This window comes from Mixophyes fleayi, chromosome 6 (genome assembly GCF_038048845.1).
Source record: "Mixophyes fleayi isolate aMixFle1 chromosome 6, aMixFle1.hap1, whole genome shotgun sequence".
Lineage (NCBI taxonomy): Eukaryota > Metazoa > Chordata > Amphibia > Anura > Limnodynastidae > Mixophyes > Mixophyes fleayi.
Window position 1 is genome coordinate 174,009,910 of NC_134407.1, and position 11,437 is coordinate 174,021,346.

Consider the following 11,437-nt stretch of genomic DNA (forward strand, 5'->3'; position numbering starts at 1 on the left):
CAGATGTTTTTATCCTCGCCTCGTCAGTCAAGGATATGGTTACAGCAACCCGCAAGGCACGAACTGCACTGTGGTGTGCTTTGCAGATGACACTGCCTAAAATGTCACCTACACAGAGTACTGGGGACCTACAGCGAGTTCTGCAAACCTTAGAGAAAAGTCATGATAAGATCTGAGTACCATGATTACAATTCATTTCACTAGTTTTATCAAGACGGACTAAGAAATAACTTCTTGTTAGTATGCTTTTTATTTTTTAATTAGGGGAGTTTTTTCCTAATGAAGTGAGTTAAAAACTTTCTGGGTTTTTCTCAGAAATTAATAATAATAAGAAATGTAACTCCACCTGCTTCTTGATTGGCTGTAATCAAACATTCTGACACCTCTATTTATAGAAACAAAAAGAATTGTCTATATGTTTATTACAAGATTTATTTATGTTTTTTTTTCTGCCCCAACATTTCATTACTATTATTATTTGGAAGAAGGCAGAACCTTACAAACAATGACGTCCCTAATGTTCTTATTAATGTGCGTTTTTTTAAGTGTACAGATCTCCCAATTGTGCTCACAGCTTTGGGAAAAATTTTCCACCTATGCTAGAGCCAGGATTCCACAGATAAGTAGAGGAAGTTGATTCAGCCTTGATGCTGGGATCATCAATGATTGTGGAATTAATTTGTTTCCATGTGTAACTAAGCAGATACACACACTGCAGTCCATTCATGTAGAAATATATTTAAGACATCAGAGTATTTATTCATTCAAATTCTTAAAACACAAGGTGTGGCTTTAGAAATATTCTTCCAAACTCAATTTTCAGATTAGTGATTATAAAAAAAACTAATGTTGATTTTGCAAACCATGCTTAATTATCTTATGCATTGAAGTACATTCTTTGTTGCAGTCACTACAGAATTGCTTTTTACCAGTTTTAAAATATTTAATAAAATCAAAATCCTAGTTGATAATCTTCAGAGGATATATCTATCTTTATATCTTTTGGTTTATCTTAAATCTTTTATTTTAATATATATGATGTTTCCTCTTCCTCCATGGCAGTACTTTAATGTGTGCTGCCACAGAGTAGTCAAGGAAACCTGATTATCAGGTATATAATCCGTTTCTAAGACTTTCATTTTTAATTATTTTATTTTAGAACAGTGTTGAAAGCATGTGTTTCTGATCTTATAAACTGCCTGCTAACATTTTAGAGGGAGATTTGGTTTGAGGAAGAATTCTTGCACTTCTAAAATAATTTGATCATCGATCCACAAACACCTCCTGTCTTAATGAATTGGTTACACACACTAGATATATAATGTACTTCATGGATCACTTCATCAAACAGTTGAGTTGAAAAAAAGTGTTTTAAATGGTTATTAACATATGTATTGCTATATTTAAATGTATAATCTGCTAAAAAAAATAATAAAAAATAGTCTTGTTAAATGGAAAATAGTCTCACTCATGTTTACCCATTATGCAATAATGGTAGTATTCAATGGCAAAGATATGAGGTAGTGTTGAGAAATAAGCAAACATTTATTACAGCCTTAATACAGGTAAATCGTAGTAAACATCAGAAAAATGCAGGAATGCAATAATAGGTGCATTCTCGGGGTGTGGCAAGTTAATGGAACAACTTAAGAAGCAGCAGGTAGAAGCAACAGTTTATGTAACTTTGAAGTATTGCAAATATTATGGTAACGTGCACTGAACAACTTGTCCGATGTACAACAATACACCGGAAACAGGTATGCAGTCAGTTCAAACAGATGACAGTTCAAGCACTATAGTGATGGAATACAGAGCTCAGTCAGAAACTACTGAGATGAGCACGAAATTCTTTAGTGCTAAATGTAAGGAACTGAAAAGAGACTGTGCTAATGTCTATAGCTACCTGTAAGTAGTATGTAGGAAATGAAAGTGCAAGATGAAGTCTGTAAATGGTCCAATGAGTTCACCTCCAGGATTCTGATCAGCAATGTACCATCTCTAGTTCCAGTGGATCAGTAATCAGAGATCAGCCAAATACAAAACCAGGGTTCAGGAACCAGAAAGCAGCAGGATTCGATGGCAGGCTTCAGGAACCATAGAGCAGGCGAATACAATACCAGGTATCAGAAACCAGAGAGCAAAATAACCACGTATGCAGGTAGGTCTTAAATAGTGCAGCTCACAATTCAGCTATTCGTATGAAGACACCACTACACTGCTGCTCAGGGATAATTGAAGGCAAGGAAGCAGGGAACAACCAGCTGGTCTCTAATCAATGTGTTAATGAGTATGGTTCGTGATAAATTTGTAAAGCTGAAAATACATTGTATTGATTGTCCTGCAAGTATAGATACATTTACAGGCATTTACTGAATAAACCTATTATAAAATGGGCGCCACTTCCGCTGGCATTTGTGGACCACTGGTTAGGTCAGGCCTCCACAAAGACTCTTAAAGTAGAGATGTTGACCTGAATTATATTCTGGCCTTTGCCTGCTCTATGAGAAGTTTAATAAAGTTAACAGTCTCTCACCAAGAGCATTGACATATGTTTCTTAAAACCATATATCACTAATAACTGCATACCACATAGATATTATGATAAAACACCTGTATCTCTCTCTATGGCAAGTATTTAATATATCTCTTTTAATTTTCATGAAAGTAATTATTTCATAAAGTTTGTACAAGGCATCCAGCTACATGTGATATGGGATTTTGCCAACTTGAGATCATTGTGCTGGCAAGGCTTGTAATAAAATGTCTCTCGCAAAGCAACAAATGAAGTTTCATATATATATATATATATATATATATATATATATATATATATATATATAGCAAACAACACCAGAAAATCAATATATAATCTAAATATAATAGGTCTTTAATGGTATTTTTGTCCATAATTCTCTTTATTGAAAATATCACAAAATTAACAGTTGGGCAACTGTTGAATAGTGCAATAGTCAAATTCCATCAAGTGTCTTGGTTTTTAAAAGCCTCTTAATCGGCACTGTTACAACCGACGGCTACCCAAATAAACTTTTAGAACAGATAGAGGTCTTCACCTATAGCAGCCGCCTTTCCCATAGAGCTGGTAGCACTTGCAAATACTCTGATGCCCCCAGGACTTCACTCTAGCGTAGTAAAAGTTTATTTAATGGCTACCATAGCACAGATGAGGAGTATATAACCGGGAATAGCAGGAACAGTCTGAAGTTGGGACTGTTGGGCAGTAGCAAACAGGTTAAACAGGGACAGGCCAGAGGTCAGGGCAAGTTGCAATCAAGGATAATCTAATAGGCAGAGGTCAGGGGCAATCAGAGTTCAAGCAGGGTCCAGAAACAAGCCAGGTGTGTGACTGGTCAGTCAATGATGTGTGATTGGTGAAAAATATAGCGTCTCCAACCAGTAAACTTTCAACATAGCTGCATTTAATTGTCAACAATCAAGACTGTGAAAATAATAAATGACTAAACCCTATTCAGGGCACTACCTCACTTCTAGAACCCATACTAACACAGGTGCAGTTATTTTGAGTAACGGCCTCTCTCAGGACTCTAGGTTTTTGTCTCTCAGTCTCTTTCTTGGACTTTTCTCAGGCCTCACGTCTGACCATGGCTTCGCTGGGCTTTCTTCAACTCTTCTCTGAGTTGCTGTATGTAGGTCTGCACTGGGGGGACTCTAACAGATGTTTAACCACACCTATTCATCTTTGTGGTGGAGGATCCTGCCTTCCCAGGCCTGAATAGTATAGCCTGTTCTTACCGCACATCCCAGCTCACAAACTTTGTGGTGATGTCCATATTATGAACTGAGGATGGGATAAAAACAGATTGAGGCATTCCAATACATCTAAGCCTATTTCCACTATTTACTTTTAATATCGCTTAACTTCCCTGACCCTCAGGTGTTTATCATCACTGATCAGAACTGGATTGGATTTTTGACCCTGTGGGGGGTATTCAATTGTTCCTCCGGGCGCTGCCGGAACGAGCACGTTAAAACTATTATCATCACTACGGTAATTACTCGCTGAATTTCATCTCGCAGCTCCCTGAGCTGCGAGATGAAATTCAGCGAGTAATCTACCGTATTAACGGTTTTTACGCGCAAGTTTACCGTATAAACGGTAATAGTTTTAACGTGCTCGTTCCAGCGGCGCCCGGAGGAACAATTGAATACCCCCCTGTATGTTTATTGACCATTTGTGTCTTCCTACCTTAGCCTGGTTTTTGATTATCTTTGTACGCCTCCTGTCCTGACCATTTTTTGTGACCCCTATTATTCTGTTTGCCACATGCTACTGTTTTGGATTGTAGCTGACTATTCTGCTTTTTGTATTCAGTTACCATTTGTCATCTGGTATTTACTCTGTGTTTATCCATTCAGGTTACACGTCTTCAGTATATCCTTTTTATGGACCAGTTTATATAGATCTATACTGTCGCACTTTGACCTGCGGGCAACTGAATACTGGTGAACATATATTGCTCTATGGTACATAGGGGCTGCTTCAGTTCTATAGGTTTATTAAATAACTGGTGACACAGGGACGGGATCTAACCCTGGAACTGAATGAACACCATCGCTCCTGTGTTCCTCATTAATATCACCTTTTTTCTTTTTTTTTTTAAATAATTTTTATTAGGGGTTTTTTTCAAAACAAAACAATGATTATAAAACATACCAGAAGAATGTATAAACATATTGTATACTTATGATAGTCAATAAAGTTAACACACGATAGTAAGAAAGAGTTAGATTAATTATCAAAAATCCGGTATGTTACACATGAAAAAGAAACATGTTGTTTGTTTTTATTTTTCAAAGGCAGGAGGGAGACGAACAAGGGGGGGAGGAAAGGTTTTGGGGATGGGGAGAGGAACAGGAGAATATTATACTCATTATTTTATGCTACAGACTATGGAGAAGAGTGGCATTACCCCAAGTGGCTGTATGAAGGTCAATTTAATTTGGGATTGTACAAAACTTACTTACTTAGTAATCCTTCATAAGCCTGACGGGGGAACCCATCAAAACAGTGGAGATTTGTCAAACGGTTGTCAAGGGAGATTCAGCATCATAGTAATTCGTCCAGGAAGACCAAGGGGTAAATGTATCAAGCTGAGAGTTTTCCGGCGGGTTTAAAAAACCAATCAGATTCTAGCTATCATTTATTTAGTCCATTCTACAAAATGATAGCTAGAATCTGATTGGTTGCTATAGGCAACATCTCCACTTTTCAAACTCGCCGAAAAACTCTCAGCTTGATACATTTACCCCCAAGTGTTCTTGAAATTCACTGGTTTATCTTTGAGGTGAGCTATGATGCTTTCCATCCTATAAACTGACCAAACTTTATTGATTATTGATAGTGGCTGAGAGAGAGGGGGGAGAAGCATTTTTCCATAGAGCGGCAATTAAACATTTAGAAGCGTTTAATATATGATTGATAAGTTTTTGCGTGGGGCGACTCGTGCCTGGGAGCCGTCTAGGAAGAAGCGAGTAAAGGGGGGACTCGGGCATTTTAACCAGTGTGATATCCTTGATGAGACTATGAATTTGTTGCCAATAAGATCGTAATTTAGGACAACACCACCAAACGTGCAACAAGGTACCTCGCAAACCGCACCCTCTCCAACATCTGTCGCTAGTAGACGGAAAGATGGAGTGGAGACGAGAGGGGACCAAATACCATCTGTAGAAAATTTTGTAGGAGTTTTCCTTTATCCTAACTGATATAGATGACTTAGCTATATTAGCTCTCACTTTTGACCATTCTTTAGGAGTCAGGGTCTCCCCGGAGTCCCTCTCCCAGGCAAGCTCATGAGGATCCTTGTCAGGCTGGCCAAAGCTATTAATCAATTGATACAAAGTGGAAATTAAACCTCTAGTAGTCGGGGAACAGCGACACAAAGATTCCAAAGAAGAGCAATGAACCGAGGGAGGTGGAGCATTTAAAGATCGATAGAGGTGCCTAAGTTGAAGATATTGATAAAAGATTCTTTGAGGTAAATGATATCTTCTCTGTAAGTCTGAGAACGTAGGAAACACCCTAGCCGGAACCAGATCCCAAATAAAGAGCAAATTGTGTGCGGACCAGTAGTGGAACATTTTATGATCTAACCCTGGCTCAAAGTTTTTATTGTTCCAAAGTGGGACAAGCAATGCATAGTCAGAGCGCAACTTATAAAATCTGGTCACTTGATCCTACAACGAAACAGAAAAACGAGCAGTTGGGAGCTGGGCTAATCGTCTAGTCCTATGCTGGGATGGTATCCAGAGTAAGGAATATGGGGAATCTGTGTCCACACTCTATACTGAGGGGGTGAGTGCCATAAGATACACTGTGTCATATGTGTAGCTCTATAATATTTTACTATATTTGGGAGGCCCAGTCCTCCGGAGGTGTGATGTTTAGAGAGTATTCGCATACGCACTCTAATATCACCTTTTTTATGGGTTATTTGTGCCCCAAATTCACCTCCTGGAGTCTTTGGAGACCAGTTTTCATTACCGGGACTCCCCCTCCTGGTCGGTGATTACTTATGAAAGAATTGCCCGGCTTCTCCACCCACTTGTATTATATCTCCAGACGCTACGTGAGGAGCAATCCCCATCATGTCCTGAACCAGACTAGAATGCTGAATAGCTAACTATATGGCTCCTGATGTGATATGCTCTAAAGGAAGGGGCTCAGGAACCTCATACTAACCTAGATTAACACTGGCCGACCAAAGTTGCGGAGTCTAACGAACTCCCCGATGTCACAAGGCGGGATGAGCTTTGCTGCCGGGATCATGCAGGTTGTGGTCCTCAGGTCTGCCCCTAGATGTAACTGGATGGTGATAGAGAATGGTACACAGAAAAAACAGGAGACAGGTAGTGTGATCAAAGAAGCCGGGTCTGGATACACAATCTGGAGGCGAGGTAAAAAATCGGAAGGCGGGATCTAGGTCTGGTCAAGCCGCGTCCGGTACATAGGCTAGCAGCGAATACATAATCGCCACATACAGAGTCAACAGGCAGAAATAAGGTCAGGTCGGGTCTGATACAATGTATAATGGAGATTATTGCAAGCTACGGACAGTCAGACAAGCCAAGAACGGTACACTGGGGTTTAGAGAGCCCAGAATTGTCAGGCAAGCAGAGTACAGAGGAATCAATAAAGGCACAGGGAGGGCACAAGGCACACTCTGTAGCTTAAGTCAGTAAACTACAAGTTGCTCTGACACTGGATGAGTGTCAGAGTGAGCTTTAAATACAGATTCAAATACCCAGCCCCGAGTTGCGGTTGTGACCGCAGATACCCAAATGTGCGGCTCCGACAGAAACAGACTGCTGGAGCGAGGAGAGGTGCGTTTCGTGACAGTAAGGGTGGTCACCGGACACCCTAAAAAAGGTTTGTTAGGAAGTTTCTTATGAAATTTAGAAGACGAGGAACATGAAGATTAGAGGCTTTAATACAGGAGTGTTCCTCAGGCACCTAACCCTTCCAGTCAACCAATTGTAAGACACCTCTGGAAAATCGGGAGTCCAGGATTTGTTTAACTTTGTACTTCAATTGATCTTTATCCACAACTGGAGGTGGAGGTTTGAATGAAGTGATAAATTGGTTAGTAACCAGAGGTTTCAATAGAGATACGGAAGACGTTGGAAATACGCAAGGAGGAGGGAAAGTTTAACCTGAAGGCTTCTAGTTTAATGACTTCAGAAATCTCAAAAGGTCCGATGAATTTAGGTGCTAATTTCTTGCTAGGGACCTTCAGCCAAATTGGAGACCTGCCCTCCTTTTCATGTTATAAACTTCCTTGGAGCAGTTAGAAGATTTCATCTCTAGAAAAACAATCAGTGATGACCCAAATGACTGTACAAGACCAAGAGGAAGGAAGGTTAGTAATGAAGTCTATCGATAGTTGGGACCATGGATACTCAGGAAATGGTAAGAGGAAGAGAGGACCATAGGGTTTTATTCGGAGAACCTTGTGTTGAGAACAGTCTGGACAGGCAGAGACAAATCTCTTTATGTCATTGCGCAGCGAGGTCCACCAGCAGTTCCAAGAGAGTAACTCCCAGGTTTTCCTAATGTCCGCATGACCCGCAAAGAGGGGACGGTGTGCCCAACGTAGCAATTTAATACGCAACTGGGGAGCAATGAAGATCTTGCCTGGAGGACATCTAGTTACTACAAGGGAAGTAGAGGGCAGAATACATTTAGGATCCAGGATTGGCTTATTCTCCTCGGGTGGTTCAGTATCAGGAGAATCGAATGAGTGGGATAGTGATGGGTAGTTCACGAATGATTAGTTCAAATGAACTAATCTTCAAAGTGAACTAAATCATTTAGTTCACAGCTCTGGCAAAGATTAGTTCACCAGGAACTAAAACAAGTGTGATGAGTTAGAGATAAAGCCGAGCAGCTCCAGCAGCCTCACTCACTGTCTCATTCACACTGGCTCTTTTGTTTCTATTCAGCTCTCTCATTTAATACTCATGAGTCAGTACCTCTAAACTACCAAAGGTGGCACTGCTGTGCTCAGACATTGTGTGAGACTCTGGAGCTGATCACTGACTATGAGTCATGAGTCATTCTCCTGGCTGGAGTTCATTAGTTCATCTAGTTCATTTCACTCTTTCGAATCTTTCCACTCTTTCGAATCTTTCCACTCTTTCAAATCTTTTCAATCATTTAGCTCATAAGTCACAGGATACATTCCCTTCCCTGCCAGCTCAAGACACACTGCACTGCTGAGTGCTGCATGTTATATACTGTAGTTCTGTTTACTCCACCATATATACAGGGGAGATGTATTAAACCTTCAAGAGAGATAAAGTGGAAGCGTTGCCCATAGCAACTAATCAGTTTCTGTCATTTTATAAACTCTGCTAGATAAATCCAAACAAAACAACTTGATTCTCTGGCGCTAAATTCTATAGCTAGTATTACTCTGTGGAAATATCGGTATCAAATGCAGCAATTTAAAAAAAGAGACAGTGTTAGGTCTCTATATATAAACCAAAACAAAAACATTAGAAATGCGCAGAATAACCGTTAATATATTTTATTTTGTTCTAGCTAATGCACATAAGTACAGAACATGATCCATAAACATTGTAAAATAATGGCATCTCTATCCAGAATGCATATAGTAAATTGGTTATAACTCTAAATGAGTGTCCAATACTTCCTAATGAGATCTAAAATCAATCTCTCACTCATATAAAGATGGATATAGAGGATATTGGTTTCCGTTCAGATCCAAATAATACACCAATATTTGATGTTGATTGTAAGGTGTATTGGGAAAAAAAATTCCTTATTATACACTTGAAATATTAAAAATACATTTCCACATAGAAGAAAAAATCAGTTCCTTTGTGCCTTTATTGCCGCCAACACAAAAATCTCACATATGCTGCTGTGCTTAATCGCTGAAATAGCTGATGTATACGGACGGAGCTTGTAGGTGAATCTTCTTACCGCTATAGCGGCTAAACAGTAAAGATTCCAATGTATGGCTCCAAAAGTTACTCAGTAGATCTTAGCATCAACGTGTAGCGTTATTCAAAGCATACATAAAGGATTTACCTTCTCAGTATAAGCATGGCTCCGGCAATCAGCGGGTCCGGTCACACTCTTCAGTGACTCGTTATCAGCGTGTGGCGTTATTCAAAACATACATAAAGGATTTACCTTCTCAGTATGAACGTGACTCCGGCAATCAGCAGGTCCGGTCAGATTCTTCGGTGCGCATCTCAAAAAAGAGTCCGGATATACAACATACTTCAAAAGAAAAAGTTCCACTTTGATACAATGTATCTTGAAAGTTGTGAACTCTACGATGTTAAGGGCAGCATGAAACAAGCGACGCGTTTCGTCTGGATACCAGACTTTTTCAAGCCATAAAGCTGTAGATCAGAAGCTGCCTTTTAAAGAGGAGTTGTCTCATTAATCATAATTCTAAACACCTGTTTTCGGATCTGAAAAAGCACAGAAACACCTCTATATCGCTTATTGGATTGTTTATCTCTTTTTCTTCCTCATCCACCTGCACATACATAGATACTAAAAATAAATATATAATACTGAATAAAGAATATATATAAAATACATAAATAGATAATGATAAAAAAATATATATAAAGAAATATAAATAGTAAATAAAAATAAATATAAATAAAAATAAAAATAATAATTCATGTTAATATACCCATGGCTAGACGAATGTTTAACATCAATATATAAAAAATAATGATGTATAAGAACATAACAATTATAATACATATGAAAACATATGTCTATACAAGTATGCGCATGTGCACATAAAATATATATACACACACACACACACACACGTACATACACCAAACCATAGATACATAACCTACTCCCACTAATAATGTATACATAAATAAGTATGTTTATCTAAGTCTGCCAATCATTGAATTCCATAGTTTCATTTAGACCCTCCGGATATAAGGTCTGTAATTTAAACATCCAAAGATTTTAGATCTCATTAGGAAGTATTGGACACTCATTTAGAGTTATAACCAATTTACTATATGCATTCTGGATAGAGATGCCATTATTTTACAATGTTTATGGATCATTGTGACATGCATTGAATACATTTGACTTTTTATTGTGTTGTAGATGTTTTATTCTTGGCCAAGAATTTCTTTTATATGTTTCATTCGATTTTGATTCAAGTGATATTAATCTGTCACCAATTTCTGTACTTACTTATGTGCATTAGCTAGAACAAAATAAAATATATTAACGGTTATTCTGCGCATTTCTAATGTTTTTGTTTTGGTCTGCTAGATAAATGACAGAAGCTGATTAGTCATAATTGCCAATATTATGTTGGTTACGTCTGGGAGTTCCTGGAGCGGGGTATTGGCGTAGGGGGCGGGGCTTCGTGAATTGCACCATTTTGGCCCTGCCCCCAGTGACGTAATGCCTATTTGGGGTCTTTTTACAGCTGTAAAAATTCCCCCCTAAGGTTTGATACATCTCCCCTATATCCTGATTGCACTGATCTCAATTTTAAAAGCAAAAAAGTGACACTTTATGATACTCTGAATTTGGGTCTTTTTCATTTGCATATTATGGAAATAAAAAATAATAATGAAAATGTAATTAACTTTGCAAAGCTCAACATGTCACTACTAGTTTTTGTATAAGTGATTGCCCTTTTTAAAATATTAAAAATGATCTGACATATTAAACTTATCTGATCATTTTAACAGGACTATAACTCATCTAATGAGATGTAGTATATATGCCTACAGTATGTGTAATAGACTAGATCTATGTCTCCAATCACTTCTCTCAGCAGTGTTCCAGAGCCAGTGATCTAACTGAACTAACTGAGCTAAATGAACTACTGAGTGAAATGAGTGAAATGAACTACTGAGTGAAATGAAC

The 11,437-nt window shown here is 38.5% G+C and overlaps 1 protein-coding gene across 3 annotated transcripts in view; it reads left to right on the top strand.

Moving 5' to 3' along the window:
* MEIOC (meiosis specific with coiled-coil domain) overlaps positions 1 to 1,459 on the top strand; it is a 70,566-nt gene extending 69,107 nt beyond the window's left edge. For all 3 annotated transcript variants that reach the window (XM_075177315.1, XM_075177316.1, XM_075177314.1), the window contains one exon: positions 4 to 1,459. In XM_075177315.1, coding sequence (XP_075033416.1) covers positions 4 to 176 — 173 coding nt within the window. In that variant the 3' untranslated portion in view covers positions 177 to 1,459. The remainder of the gene's footprint in view (positions 1 to 3) is intronic.
* The last annotated feature ends 9,978 nt before the right edge of the window (positions 1,460 to 11,437 follow it).